This window comes from Carlito syrichta, unplaced genomic scaffold, assembly GCF_000164805.1.
Source record: "Carlito syrichta isolate Samal-C Ts95f unplaced genomic scaffold, Tarsius_syrichta-2.0.1 Scaffold307764, whole genome shotgun sequence".
NCBI classification, from domain to species: Eukaryota; Metazoa; Chordata; class Mammalia; order Primates; family Tarsiidae; genus Carlito; species Carlito syrichta.
The window spans coordinates 766,983-781,187 of record NW_007251860.1 but is presented as its reverse complement, the minus strand read 5'-3'; the positions used below and the strand labels follow the sequence as shown (position 1 = coordinate 781,187).

Sequence of the window (14,205 nt, the reverse complement as noted above, 5' to 3'; positions counted from 1 at the left end):
TCTTCAGGCTCGTCTTCCAAAATCCTGCTCAAATAAATGTCACCTTCCCGAAAATATCCTCTGGGCCTCTTACACCACTCTGGAAACAATTTTCGCCTAGCATTCCCCCAGTGTGGCCAGGAGGTTAAAGTTATACCTCCCCCTCTTTTCTCATCGTCCCCTAGTGAAGGATCATCCCACACTGGGCTGCCCGCTTCGCTGCCTGTCTACTTTTCTAGGCTCCGCCCCCTACCGTGGCTCCACTTATTAATACCTCAGAGAGAACTCCAAACTCCGCCCCCTGCCAGTCACTCCGACTCCCGCTCCGGCTCCGGTTGCGGCTCCTTAAGGGAACCTAACTCCTAAGGGGGCAAAAGTGTAGCTTCTGCCCCTGAGGCGTTCACAGTCGAGGAACAGAGAAGGACTAATACGTAAACAAGGTAATATGGTGAAGGCAAAGATGAGGTTTACTTAACATAGTCTACTTGAGGATTCAAGGAGCGCTTTCTGATGCTGGAGTTGAATTTTGAAGGAAGATGACCTTGACTTAGACGGAGAAGGGTAGGAATGGGGTTACTACAGGCAGATCGGTATAAACAATGGCACTGAGAGGTGATACTGGAATATGCCAGGAATAGCAAGGATTTTGACAATCGAGTTGAAGGTGCAATTTGAGAGTACCAAGGAATACTAGCCAGGTGTGGTGGCTCACGCCTGTGATCCCAGCACTTTGGGAAGCTGAGGCGGGAGGTGTGAGCCCAGGAGTTTGAGACCAGCCTGAGCAACTTGGCGAGACCTTGTCTCCACAATAAATCAAAAAATTAGCTGGGCATGGTGGCGCACACCTGTTGACCTATCTCCTCGGGAGGCTGAGGTGGAAGGATTGCCTGGGCCCAGGAGGTTGAGGCTGCCACGAGCGTGCCACTGCTCTCCAGCCTGGGTGACAGAGTGAGACCCCCAACTCAAAAACAAGCAAACAAAAAGGAATACAGTGGTAGTGGTAGGCTGGGTGGCTAGGATGTGGAGGAGGCCCTAGTATGCCATACTCAGACATTTTAATTACGTTATATAGGCAACAGCGAACCACTGAAAGCTTTTAAATAGAGGCTTGTGGCTGTATTTGTATTTTAGATAAATGACTTTGGCTTGCAATATAAAGAATTAAAAGATACCCTGGAATATCACAATAATCTCGGTGAGAGGTAATGAGGACTTGGACTGGGGCAATGAGAGTAGGGCTTCAGAAAGTAAAAATCATCCATGCTAATAATCAGACTGATATATACATAGAAGGGCAGAGACAAAGCCAAGAAAACATGTTATCTTAAGGACACATTACAGCTGCAAAACGACTAACAACTTTCATCTTTCTGATTGATCAAATAACTTCCCTGGCTTAGCTTTGCTCCTCTCTCCTCCATATTACAATTGCTGAGATACCCAATTACCAAACTGCTCTGCTCCCTCTTCCTAATCCTTTTCAGGAATCATTCCGTTGAAACCCAACCCTGTATAAAGCCTCATCCTACTCCCCCTTACTGAGACCCTTGAACCAACACATGTTCTCTTTCACTGCCAAGTTGACATTGTCTAGCTCAGTGCATCAGTTGGCTCTCTGTGATCTTGAGTAAATGCCTTAATGTCTAGTCCTCATTTTCTCATTTGTAAAAATTAAGATCATAATAATAGTTTCCATCTTAAAAGGTTTTTGTTGTAAAGATTGAACAAGATAAACCCATGCTATATGTTGCACAGTGCCTGGCAGTAGTGAGTGATATAACAGATATACTTTATCTGTTATTTCACCACCGCCACCGCCACCACCACCACCCCCACCACCATCACCACCATCATCATCGGTATGAAAACTTCCTCAGGAGTGGGTTAGTAGCTGCATGTGCTCCCAGCACAAGTATTTCACCATTCACAACACCTATTACAGTATACTGCACTTTGTCACCTTCATCTGTCTGCTTCTTGCACTAAATTTTAAACTCTTTGAAGGTGAAGATTTGGCAGTTGTATCCCCAAGCTAGAGAATGCCCTGGGTTGCACAGAATGTTGTAGCTATGCAGGTCACCAATTCTGTTGGTCTCTGTGATCAGAACTAAGCTGAGAATTGCTGCCATTCTGAAAGCATCAGTGTTTGGGTTGCTGTAACATTTCTTATGAGTCAGATCAGACTTTCACTTCAGAACAATAAGAATGTCTCCTAGGAAGATACTCCTAATTATAAAAAAAACAGATGTAGATTTTGATTTTTTTATGAGTTAGAAATGAATGTAAATTTCCTTTTATAGGAGTTAGACATTTATTTTCAACAATTAACCACTGAATTCATTTTCAGGAACATGCTTGAATTGTTTAAGTTAATTTCATTATAGAAGTAACTCTAAAAGCCAATTCCACTTTCAAACTATAATTACCATCATTTGAATTTAATAGGGAAAGACATCTTCCTAGACTTCTTTGGGATGATGCCTGGTTTTAGACTAGCCAACTTTACCCACATGCAAGACAGATTCCCAGGTAGCCTTGGACCGACGTAGTTCTCCCCCCTTTCTTACTTGTAGTTAATTGTTTTTTCCTTTTTCTCTCACCTCCGTCTCCCAAGTAGCTGGGACTACAGGCACACGCCACCACACCTGGCTATTTAAAAATTTTTTTGTAGAGCCAAGGTCTTGTTATGTTGTCCAGACTGGTCTTGAACTCCTGGCCACAAGTGATCCTCCCACCTTGGCCTCCCAAAGTCGTGGAACTACAGGTGTGAGTCACCACACTCAGCTAGGTTAAGAATAACTGTAGAGTGCAATATACTAAGATAGGGAAGAACTGCCTGAAATAGCTCAGCTTTGTTCCTGTCCCTTCTAGGGAATGTAACATCTTGACAGGGAGGAACTGCCCAGGACGGCCAGGCTTTGGTACTCTGTCCCCTGGAAGCAAGATGTCCTTTAAAGCTTTACCCGATGAGTTTTGTGGCCCCTGAAGTATATAACCCAGGTCAGGCTGCCTTTTGGGGTCCCTCAGCTGTGGTGCAAGTGGAGCACATACAGTGGAGACTCCACCTACCCTGCCCCAAGCAGCTTTCTTGAACTTTGGGGTACTGGCTCACAATGGAACCTGCATGTCTACAGTCCCCTGCTGCCCATCTGTAATAAATCTACTTCCTATAACTTATTGGGTGTGAGTGTGTGTTCTGTCTCACTGGACTCAGACAAATTAGTAACCAAATCATAGTGAGCTTGCTTCACACCATGTGGCCCTGGGAAAGGAGAAGGGAGCCTGCAGCTTGCCCTATAAGATGATGCCAGCAGACTGTGCACTGGACTGTGTGGCAGAAAGAGGTGTGCTGAAAATTAAAGCCATACTGAGATACCACCTAACTCCAGTCAGAATGGCCATCATCAGTAACTCAAAAAACAACAGATGCTGGAGAGGATGCGGGGGAAAGGGAACACTTCTACACTGTAAACTAATACAGCCTCTGTGGAAAACAGTTTGGCGATTCCTAAAAGATCTAAAAGTTGACCTTCCATATGACCCCGCAGTCCCCCTGCTGGGAATATACACGGAGGAACTCAAATCACTCTATGACAAAGATACCTGCACACGTATGTTTATTGCAGCATTATTCACAATAGCAAAAACATGGAACGAACTGTGCTGCTCATTGAAAAAGGATTGGATAAAAAAAAATGTGGTACATATACATGATGGAATATTTCGCAGTCATGAACAAGGACAAAATTATGAACGTCACAACAACCTGGATGGACTTAGAGTCTATAATACTGAGTGATCTATTACAGAAACAAAGAACTGAGTATCACATGTTCTCACTCATAAGCAGACCTTGAACAATTATTGTAATACTGTAAGAAAAGGATTGGCGGTAGTGGGAAACTGCTGGGGGTGGGGGCATACCTCACCAACAAGGATACCTGCATAATGAAAATTTGTATACCTAAAATGAATTGTACCCCACATCTTTAAAATTAAGAATTAAAAAAAAGCTGGGCTCGATGGCTCAGCCTGTAATCCCGTGCTTTGAGAGGCTGAGGTGAGTGGACTGCCTGAGCCCGTGAGTTCGAGACCTGCCTGGGCAACTTGGTGAGACCTCATCTCTACAATAAATTAAAAAAAAACCAAAAAAATAGCTGGGTGTGGTAGCGCGCACCTGTAGTTCCAGCTACTTGGAAGGCTGAGGCAGAAGGATCACCGGAGCCCAGCAGGTTGAGGCTGGGTGGCCGGGAGCGGCCACTGCACTTCAGTCTGGGAGACAGAGTGAGACTCCAACTCAAAAAAATAAAAAAAATAAAAAGAATTTAAAAAGAGGTATGCTGAAGACGATTGGCTGCTTCTTCCCATTACTTCCCCATTAAACCTCTTATGAGTTTTCTGATTTACGAGTTAAAGGATGTTTCACTAATTTTACACACATCTCTTCTTTTTTTTTTTTTTTTTTTTTTGCGTCGGGGTCTCACTGTTACACAAACTGGAGTGCAGCCTCAACCTGCTGGGTTCAGGTGATCCTTCTACTTCAGCCACCCAAGTAACTGGAACTACAGGTGAGCACCACCATGCCCAGCTAATTTTTTGATTTATTGTAGAGACAAGGTCTCGCCAAGTTGCCCAGGCTGGTCTCGAACCCCTGAGCGCAGGCAATTCTCTTGTCTCGACTTCCCAAAGTGCTGGGATTACAGGCATGAGCCCCGTGCCCAGCTACATTCATTTTATACATCAAAACAACAGGAAGGAAAAGTCATTCACCAACCATTAATATTGTAAAGAAAGCATTTTATTGATCTAGTATTACTTAATGAAGATGAGCAGCAATTTTAATAAAACTTCTTTCCCAAGACCTTTGACAGATTTTAGGCTTATTTTCTGCCTTCATGTGTAGAAAGTACAAGTAAAACACTTGAGGGCATTAACATTAAATATTTCTTGTTAAGGTTTATCCGCAGTCAGGGAATCTACAGTGCCCCTTTGAGGGTCATGGGACTAAGGCATAGAGGAAGAAATCGCTGCAAGGCAGTTTCCATAACCTCTGCAGAGAAGGTAAACAATAATTTATCATGCAAGCCAGGACACTGTTAAAAGTGAAAGAGGGTGATGTTAATAATTACGCCAGAACACTAGATATAAGTAAATCAGGAGTGGCAAACCAGGGCACATAGTTCCCTCATGCTGGAAATACATCCTTTAAATTTCTAAGCTATAAGGGCAAGTCAGGCATTTTGTACATTATTTCTCCCTTCAATTTGGAAGGCTCACTGCAATGGAGTTTGCACTAAGAGTTTGCAGGAGGGCTAGGAGAAAAAGCCCGTGTGCCCTGGGAAATGCATACCTTGCATGTGTACCCTTTTCAAGGTAACTATAGTTAGAAACAGGTGAATTGCAACAAGTTAACAGTTCATCTTTTTTTTTTTAAGTCGGGGTCGTACTCTTTTACCCAGGCTGGAGGGCAGTGGCATGATCAAAGCTCACTGCAGCCTTGACTTCGTGGGCTCAGGCGATCCTTCCACCTCAGCCTCCTGAGTAACTGTGACTACAGGCATGCTGCACCATGCCCAGCTAATTTTTAAAATTTTTTTGTAGAGATGAGGTCTTGCTATCCTTCCCAGGCTGGTCTCAGACTCCTGGACTCAAGTAATCCTCCCACCTTGGCCTCCCAAAGTGCTGAGATTACAGGTATGAGGTATCAGGCCTGGCCTACCATGTTTATCTTTTTAAGAATTTTATGCATTTCATAGGGCAGATGTATAAAAGCCTTCACCTCATACTCCATTTTTTTTTTTTTAAATCGGAGTCTCACTCTGTCGCCCAGGCTGGAGTGCAGTGGCATGCTCACAGTCAGCACAGCCTTAAAGTGCTGGGCTCAGGCAATCTTTCTGCCTCAACCTTCCAAGTAGCTGGAAATACAGGTACATGATACCACGCCCGGCTTATTTTTTGGTTTATTGTAGAGATGAGGTCTCGACCCGCTGGGCTCCGGCCATCCTCCCGCCTCAGCCTTCCAAGTAGCCAGAACTACAGGCGCGCGCTACCACGCCCGGCCAATTTTTTGATTTACTGAGGAGATGAGGTCTCGCCAAGTTGCCCAGGTGGCTCAGGTAGTTCACTCACCTCGGCCTCCCAAAGCACAGAATTACAGGCTGAGCCACCGAGTCTGGCTTGGCCCATTTTCTTTCTTTCTTTCTTTTTTTTTTTGAGTTGGAGTCTCACTCTGTCGCCCAGACTGGAGTGCAGTGGCCGCTCCCGGCCACCGCAGCCTCGGCCTGCTGGGCTCTGGCGATCCTGCCGCCTCAGTCTTCCGAGTAGCTGGAACTACAGGCGTGTGCTACCACGCCCAGCTAGTTTTTGATTTATTGTAGAGATGAGGTCTTGCCAACTTGCTCAGGCGGGTCTCGAACCGCCGGTTCAGGCAATCTATTCACCTCAGCCTCCCAAAGGCGCGGGATTACAGGCTGAGCCACCGAGCCTGGCTCAGCCCATTTTCTTTATCTAATCATGTTGATAGACATTTTGAGTTGCTCTCACCTCTTGGCTACTGTGAATAATGCTGCTGCGAACATGGGTGTGCAAATATCTCATCTACATTCTCCTTTTAATTCTTTAGGAAATATACACAGAAGTGAGATTGCTGAATATGGTAGCTCTGTTTTCAATTCTTTGAGGAACTTCTGTACTGTTTTCCATAACCAGTGCACCATCTTACATTTCCACTAGCAGTGCACCAGGTTCTGGCTTCTCTGCATCCTCCCCAACACTTGCCATTTATTGTTCTTCTGATAGTGGCAATCAAGATGAGTATGAGATAATATCTCATTGTGATTTTGATTTGTGTTTGCCTAATAATTAATAACGTTGAGCATCTTTTCTTTTTTTCTTGAGTCAGGTCTCACTCTGTCACCAGACTGGAGTGCAGTGGCAAGATCACGGCTCACCGCAGCCTCAACCTCCTGAGCTCAAGTGATCTTCCTGCCTCAGCCTTTTGAGTACCCGGAACTATAGGTGTGAGCACTATGCCAGACTAATTTTTTTTTTTTTTGTAGAGACGCAGTCTCTCTATGTTGCCCAGGCTGATCTTGAACTGCTGGCTGGGATTATAGGTGTTAGCCACTGCGCCCAGTCGAACATCTTTTCATGCATTCTTATTGTCCATTTGTGTATCTTCTCTGAATAAATAATTATGCAAGCCCTTTCCACATTTTTTAATCAAGTTATTTGTTGTTGTTGAGTTACAAAGTTTCTTATATATTCTGGCTATGAACCCTTTATCAGATATATAAGTTGCAATTATTTTCTCCCATTCTAGGAGTTGCCCTTTCACTTTGTTGATTGCTTCCTTTGACACAAGTTTTAAAGTTTGATCTAGTTCCATTTCTATCTTAACATCTTTAAGTGTATAGTTCAGTAGTGTTAAGTATATCCATCCAAACCTCTCTTGAAGACTTGATGACTATTAATGAAAGAAATACTACTATTTATTGATACAACATCGAATCTCAACATAAGCTTAGAGGCATATGGAAACATTCCAAGACATTTATAAGCAAGAGCAATAGTGGCATGAATGCCTCAGAATATGCAGATTTATCTAGATTTTAGCCTATTTGACAAGTTTCTCTCCTTATTATTGTAACAAAAGTTTTCTAAACCACTGTATAAATTGGGAGATTGAAGCTGATCACGTGCCTTTCAAAATACCTTGACTAATGAGTAAATAAAGTTCAGACAGTTGTAAAGGTTAGCCGGGATAGCTCTTTCAGTGTAGAAAATAGTAGCATTATATTCTATGTAACAGTGTACAAATAATATAAAATAATCTTCTAAATTATAGACTATTAGATTACTAGTCCTTTGAAAAATATTTCTGTAAATGTACCATGAAAGAATTCTAATTTCTAGGTACTTTAGGCCTTTTCTTTGAAATGTTCTACATATGGTCTCTATATGGTTACACCATTAAGTAAAATATCTTATCTTCAAAAATGCAAAAGTATTTCCAGATAAAGTCTTCATTTTCTTATAATTAGAAAATATATTTTCTATATCATAAATTAGTAGTAAGTAAGCTTATCATGTACTAGTAATGACAATTCAAGGCTGGGACAAGCATTCTCCTTATAAAATAATACATGGTCATGTTTTGAAATAAAATATACCTAAAACTGTGGCCAATGTTCTGCCAGGAAGTACCAATCTGGACCCTGAGGCTTGTTCTGAAGGGCCTGAGTTCTGGATGGTCAGTGTCTGCACCTTACCACTTGTTAAACAAATAAGAATCTGTTTACCAAATGGCTTTCCTCAAAAACTGATGATGCAGTCTCATACCAAGAACTACACAACTATAACCATTATTAAATGCAAGCATTTAGAATAGTCTAGTTAACAATTTTTAAAAGGTAGTATGTATTAAGCAAAATACTGCCTAGGTATGACTGTCTTAGGGGGTTGCTTGGCTGGTTGCTGGCTTGGGTTTCACTTGTATATTCAGCACATAATCATGACGGAAGGACGAGCGGACAGTGCGATTCATCAGGGGCTGAAGGGGGCGGAAGTTGTCTACCATTCTTTTCTCTATCTCCCCTTCAGAAGTGAAAAGCAGGGTCCGAAATTGCTCAAGCTGGAAATATAAACAGAAAGCATAAATAATTTTAATAGAAAACCAGTTTTACCTCATGAATAAATTACTTTCATTTTTACAACTCTGAAACATTTGTCTCAACTTGGAAACAACAAGAGAACTTGTTTCTGGGTAAGAATGCCTTCTCCACTAGACAGAAAATAAACATCATTGTCGTCATCGTTGTGTGGGCAGGAGGGCAGCAGTCAGTGATGAAACCAGCGGGATACTTGGTATACAAAGACTAGGGGCAAAGGCCCTGTCCTCATATTTCAGACATTTACCAAGGACGACTTACTTCGTCTCTCTGACGTTCAGAAATCTCATCTTTTTTTGAGTTGGGGGTCTTGCTTGTTGCTCAAGCTGGAGTGCAGTAGCACAATCACAGCTCATCACACTCTTGACTTCCTGGGTTCAAGTGATCCTCCCACCTCAGCCTCCTGACTAACTGGGACTATAGGTGTGTGCCATCATGCCTGGCTAATTTTTAAAAAATTTTTTTTTGTAGAGATAAAGTCTCACTTTGTTGCCCAGGCAGGTCTTAAATTCCTGGGCTCAAGCAATCCTCCTACCTTGGCCTCCCAGAGTGTTGGGATCTAATTTATTATTATTATTTAAAAAATATTCTGGTCAAGCCGGGCTTGGTGTCTTAGCCTGTAATCGCGTGCTTTGGGAGGCTGAGGTGAGTGAATTGCCTGAGCCCGTGGGTTCAAGACCCGCCAGGGCAACTTGGCGAGACCTCATCTCCACAATAAATAAAAATTTAAAAAAATTAGCTGGGCGTGGTAGCGTGTGCCTATAGATTCAGCTACTTGGAAGGCTGAGGCAGAAGGATCGCCGGAGCCCAGCAGGTCGAGGCTGTGGCGGCCAGGAGCGGCCACTACACTCCAGTCTGGGTGACAGAGTGAGACTCCAACTCAAAAAAGAATATATATATATATATATATTCTGGTCTAATTATATTGGCCAGTTGCAGAATATAATTTAATATAAAACTTTTAATATAATAAGTCTTTCCATATTAAACATAGTACATTTTATTGAACTGAGATCAATCTCTCTTATCAAGTTAAGAGTCTCCATTCACCTCTCTTTTATTAAAAAATTTTAAAAACTGCTGGGTGCAGTGGCTCATGCCTATAATCGCGGCAATTTGGGAGACAAAGGTGGGAAGATGGCTTGAGACCAGAGTTTAAGATCAGCCTGGGCAACACAGTGAGACCTCGTCTCTACAAAAAAATAAAATTAGCTGGGTGTGGTTGCATGAACCTGTAGTCCCAGTTACTCAGGAGGCTGAGGCAGAAGGATCGCCTGAGCCCAGGAGGTTGAGGCTGTGGTGAGCTATGATCATGTCACTGCACTCCAGCCTGGGTAATAGAGTGAGATGCTGACAAAAATAAAAATAGAATGGTGATTTTTGCAAATGTCTTTTACAAAATCTCCGAAAATAGCCGGGCTCGGTGGCTCAGCCTATAATCCCAGCACTTTGGGAGACTGAGGTGAGTGGATTGCCTGAGCCCGTGGGTTCGAGACCCACCTGGGCAACTTGGTGAGACCTCATCTCTACAATAAATCAAAAATGAGCCGGGTGTGGTAGCACACGCCTGTAGTTCTAGCTACTTGGAAGGCTGAGGCGGAAGGATTGCCAGAGCCCAGCAGGTTGAGGCTGCGGTGGCCAGAAGCGGCCACTGCACTCCAGTCTGGGTGACAGAGTGAGATTCCAACTCAAAAAAAAAAAAAAAATCTCCGAGAATAACATAGTTTTTATATTTAGATTCACTGATAGAATGAATTAGATTAATATTATTCTTTACAGCAAACCATCCTTGCATTATTGGAGTAAAAGCTACTTGAACAAAGTATATATTTCTTCTAATGTACTGCTGTATTTTGTTTCTAATTTTTTTTAGCTTTTTTTTTCTTTTATACTCTTCAGAAGGAGGTCCAATCTTTGATGGGTATTGGCTATCCTGACCTCATAAAAATGATTTGGAAGCCTTTGTTCTTATAAAAATGCTAACTTTGTAAGCAGTAAAAATCCCATAAGACAAGTATGAGTAAATATCATTGTCATTTAGTTATATTATAAATTATACAGGAGTTTGCATTATTGACATTGTAAAGAACACAAAATTTAGACTTAGTTTCTAAGGTAAAAATAAATTCCAAGTTCAAAAAAATTGACCTATGTTAAAATTTCTCGACAGATATTGTTAGATTCTGTCTTTATGCTGAGATTCTATAGCAAAACTTCCTTAAGGATTTTAAAGAGCTTTGAACATACCCATCTCCAGCCTTTATTCTTCCATTTAAAAGTCTTGATTTCATATTGAGATTAATATTTACATAAAATATACAAGGCATAAAACATATGCAGTTGTCAATATAGAAGTAGAAAGTCTACATTCTTCTTTATTTTAACTCTTCTTTCTAGTTAATTTGAAATATCCCCAAATTCAAGCCCAAGCTGAGACAAGAAGTTAGCATACTTCAATAAAAATTTATAAGCATTCTAAGATGTTAAAACTGATGCCACAATTTAAGCCCAGCCTTGTCTTACATGGGCATACTAGGATTTCCTTAGATGGAAAGTGTGGAGAGAAAGTACCTGATCATGATCAACTTCTACTGGTTGTTTCTTAATGATCCAGGTGACAGACTCAGAGAGGGGCGGGGTAGTCAGAGATCCCGAGTAGGTCCAGTAATCTGGGCAGGTGGGCATCAGGCAGGAAGGGTCAAAGGACCCAAATTCCACAAGGGTGTCCTGGTCAAGAGAAGGGGTCACTGGGTCATTATTCAGTGGTGAAAACCACTTAGGAACTGCACGACGAGGTGATGACTCTCAGGGGGGGTGTCTGGGGACCAGTAGTGATCCAGGCACCTCTGGACAGTTTCTCGAATCACTGCTTAGAATAGAATCTTGTCCAGGTTCTGTTTCTGCAATGAACTGTATATTTCTGAAACTTTTCCATGAGAAAACCAGCCAAACCCATTTTCTCCCTCAATTCTAGTGAGTTTACAGCAGGTGGTCTCTTCTGAATTGGGAGGTATTAGACAGTGTCTGGTGCATGAAGAAGGAGGTTTCACTTCTTCAACAGAGACTAGCTGAGAATTGATTTTTTTTAAAAAATGAAATACAAATCGGGTGGAGCCAGAATCCTAGACTAAAAGGAGAGAACGGGGAAAAAGGGAAATGGAGAGGAAAGGAGAGGGAAAGAAGTGGGAAACAGAGGGAGGGAGAGAGAATGTATGAACTTCCAAGGAACAGCTCCTTTGGGATTCTGAATATTGAAGATTTAATCTTGGGGTTGCACAAAAGTATCCAACCTGAAGGATATGAGTCATTGTCCTTTACAGCTGGACAAGCCAAGTTTCTATAAAACTTTTCTCCACTCCCTGTCTGTGGAAGGGTAGCTAGAGAAAAGAAGGCTGTTCTGAGTGTGTGCACGAGGACTTAGAAGTAGCTGGTGTTCGGAGCAGAGGAGGGGACAGCTGTATGTTCCTGAGTCCCGGAGTCCTCGGCAGGATAGCAGCAAAACCAGAAAGCTCAGTGCCCAAAAACCAATCACCTCTGTCCCCTGCAACGTGATCCAGGGTCAGGGGCTCTCTTAACACAAGCATCATAAATGGCAAGTCTCCTTCTAAGGTTGAATATAGTTTACCTAATCACACTTCCCAATTCAAAGTGCTTTAGTGATATCTCCACTCTGAGACTGAAACATAAAATATACTTCAAGCGATTTAGAAAAACCAAAAAATTACCTTGTGCTTAATGGATGGCAAAGTATCCACCAATTTCTGTAGCTCTTTGTGATGTTTGCCTAGCTAAAGAAAAACAAATGAGAAAATAGCATAAACAATGGACATCTCTCTGTAGAATTAGAATGCAGTATGAGTTAAAATCAACCACCTGGTGATTATATGAAAACAAACCAAATGACTGAAACTGGTAATTTAGAAGTTTAGAAATATCACTGAATTAAATTGGAGAACAAACAAGCAGGCTGTGTGCTGACAAAGTCAGCATGCCTGCAGGGAGAGATGCCCCCTGCTCCATTTAGGTATCAGTTCTTAAACTGAAATTAAAATTAATTAAAATAAAAAATGGCTCCACAATTGTAGTAGCCACGTTTCAAGGGCTCAATTGCCACAGTGGCTTGTAACTACTCTATTAGACTCTGCATTTTTATACCTCAGCTGGGCATGGTGACTCATATCAGTAATCCTAGCACTTGGGAGGCGGAGGTGAGAAGATTGCCTTAGCCCAAAGGTTTGAGACCAGTCTGGGCAACTTGGCAAGACCTCGTCTCTACAAAAACACAAAAAATTAGCATGCGCCTGTAGACCCAGCTACTTAGAAGGCTGAGGTGGAAGGATTGCCTGAGCCCAGCAGGTCGAGGCTGTGGTGGCCATGAGCATGCCACTGCATTCCAGCCTGGGCAACAGAGTGAGACTCTAACTCAAAAAGAAATTATATATATATATGTTCTTAACAATCCTGTATTTCCACTTATCTATCTTATCTCTTATGGCATGGGCTTTTGGGATTCTGATGAGGAATTGGTTGCCTATTCCAATTTCTGTAAGGGTATCTCCTACATTTTCTAAGATTCTTAAAGTTTGAAGTTTTACGTTTAGGTTTCTGATCCATTTAGAGTTTTTGTGTGTGGTGATAGGTAGGGTCCTGTTTCAATCTTCTGCATGTGGTCAGCCAGTTTTCCCAGCACCAGAAACAATCAAGAGAGTGGGAAGACAGCCTACAGAATGGGAAAAAACATTTGCCAACTGTAGGATCTATAAGGAACCCAAACATGCCAAAAGAAAAAAAAGCAAACAGCCCTTTTAAAAAGTGGGCAAAAGAAACGAATAGACACTTCTCAAAAGAAGACATATAAGCAGCCAACAGATACATGAAAAAATGCTCAGCTTCACTAATCACAAAGACATGCATATCCAAAACCACACTGAGATACCATCTAATTCCAGTCAGGATGGCCAACATCAATAATTCAAAAAACAGCAGATGCTGAAAAGGATGCAGAGAAAAGGAAACGCTTCTACACTGTTGGTAGCAATGTAAATTAGTATAACCTCTGTGGAAAACAGATTTCTAAAAGATCTAAAAACCGACCTTCCATACGACGCAGTAATTCCCCTTCTGGGAATATACCCTGAGGAACTCAAATCATTCTACAAAAAAAGATACCTGCACATGCATGTTTATTGCAGCACTATTCACAATAGTAAAAACATGGAACCAACCACGTTGCCCATCAAAAGTGGACTGGATACAAAAAATGTGGTATATATACACGATGGAGTATTACACAGCCATAAAGAAGGACAAAATTATGGACTTCGTAGCAACTTGGATGCATTTAGAGTCTATCATACTCGGTGATCTATCACAGAAACAAAGATCTGAGTACCACATATTCTCGCTCATAAGTGGATCCTGAACATTTATCTTAATACTATAAGAAAGGGATTGGCAGCCAGGTTCAGTGGCTCAGCCTGTAAACCCGCGCCTCTGGGAGGCTGAGGTGAGTGGATTGCCTGAGCCCGCGGGTTTGAGACCCACTTGGGCAACTTGG

The 14,205-nt window shown here is 42.1% G+C and overlaps 1 protein-coding gene across 2 annotated transcripts in view; it reads right to left on the bottom strand.

Annotated features, from left to right (window-relative positions):
- Nucleotides 1-7,514: 7,514 nt before the first annotated feature.
- The window catches only part of CA5B (carbonic anhydrase 5B), a 55,546-nt gene continuing 48,855 nt past the window's right edge, over nucleotides 7,515-14,205 (bottom strand). For both annotated transcript variants that reach the window (XM_021715823.1, XM_008064622.2), the window contains 3 exons: nucleotides 12,374-12,436; nucleotides 11,220-11,375; nucleotides 7,515-8,611 (listed from right to left, as the gene is read on the bottom strand). In XM_021715823.1, the coding sequence (XP_021571498.1) occupies nucleotides 8,432-8,611; nucleotides 11,220-11,375; nucleotides 12,374-12,436 (399 nt within the window). In that variant the 3' untranslated portion in view covers nucleotides 7,515-8,431. The remainder of the gene's footprint in view (nucleotides 8,612-11,219; nucleotides 11,376-12,373; nucleotides 12,437-14,205) is intronic.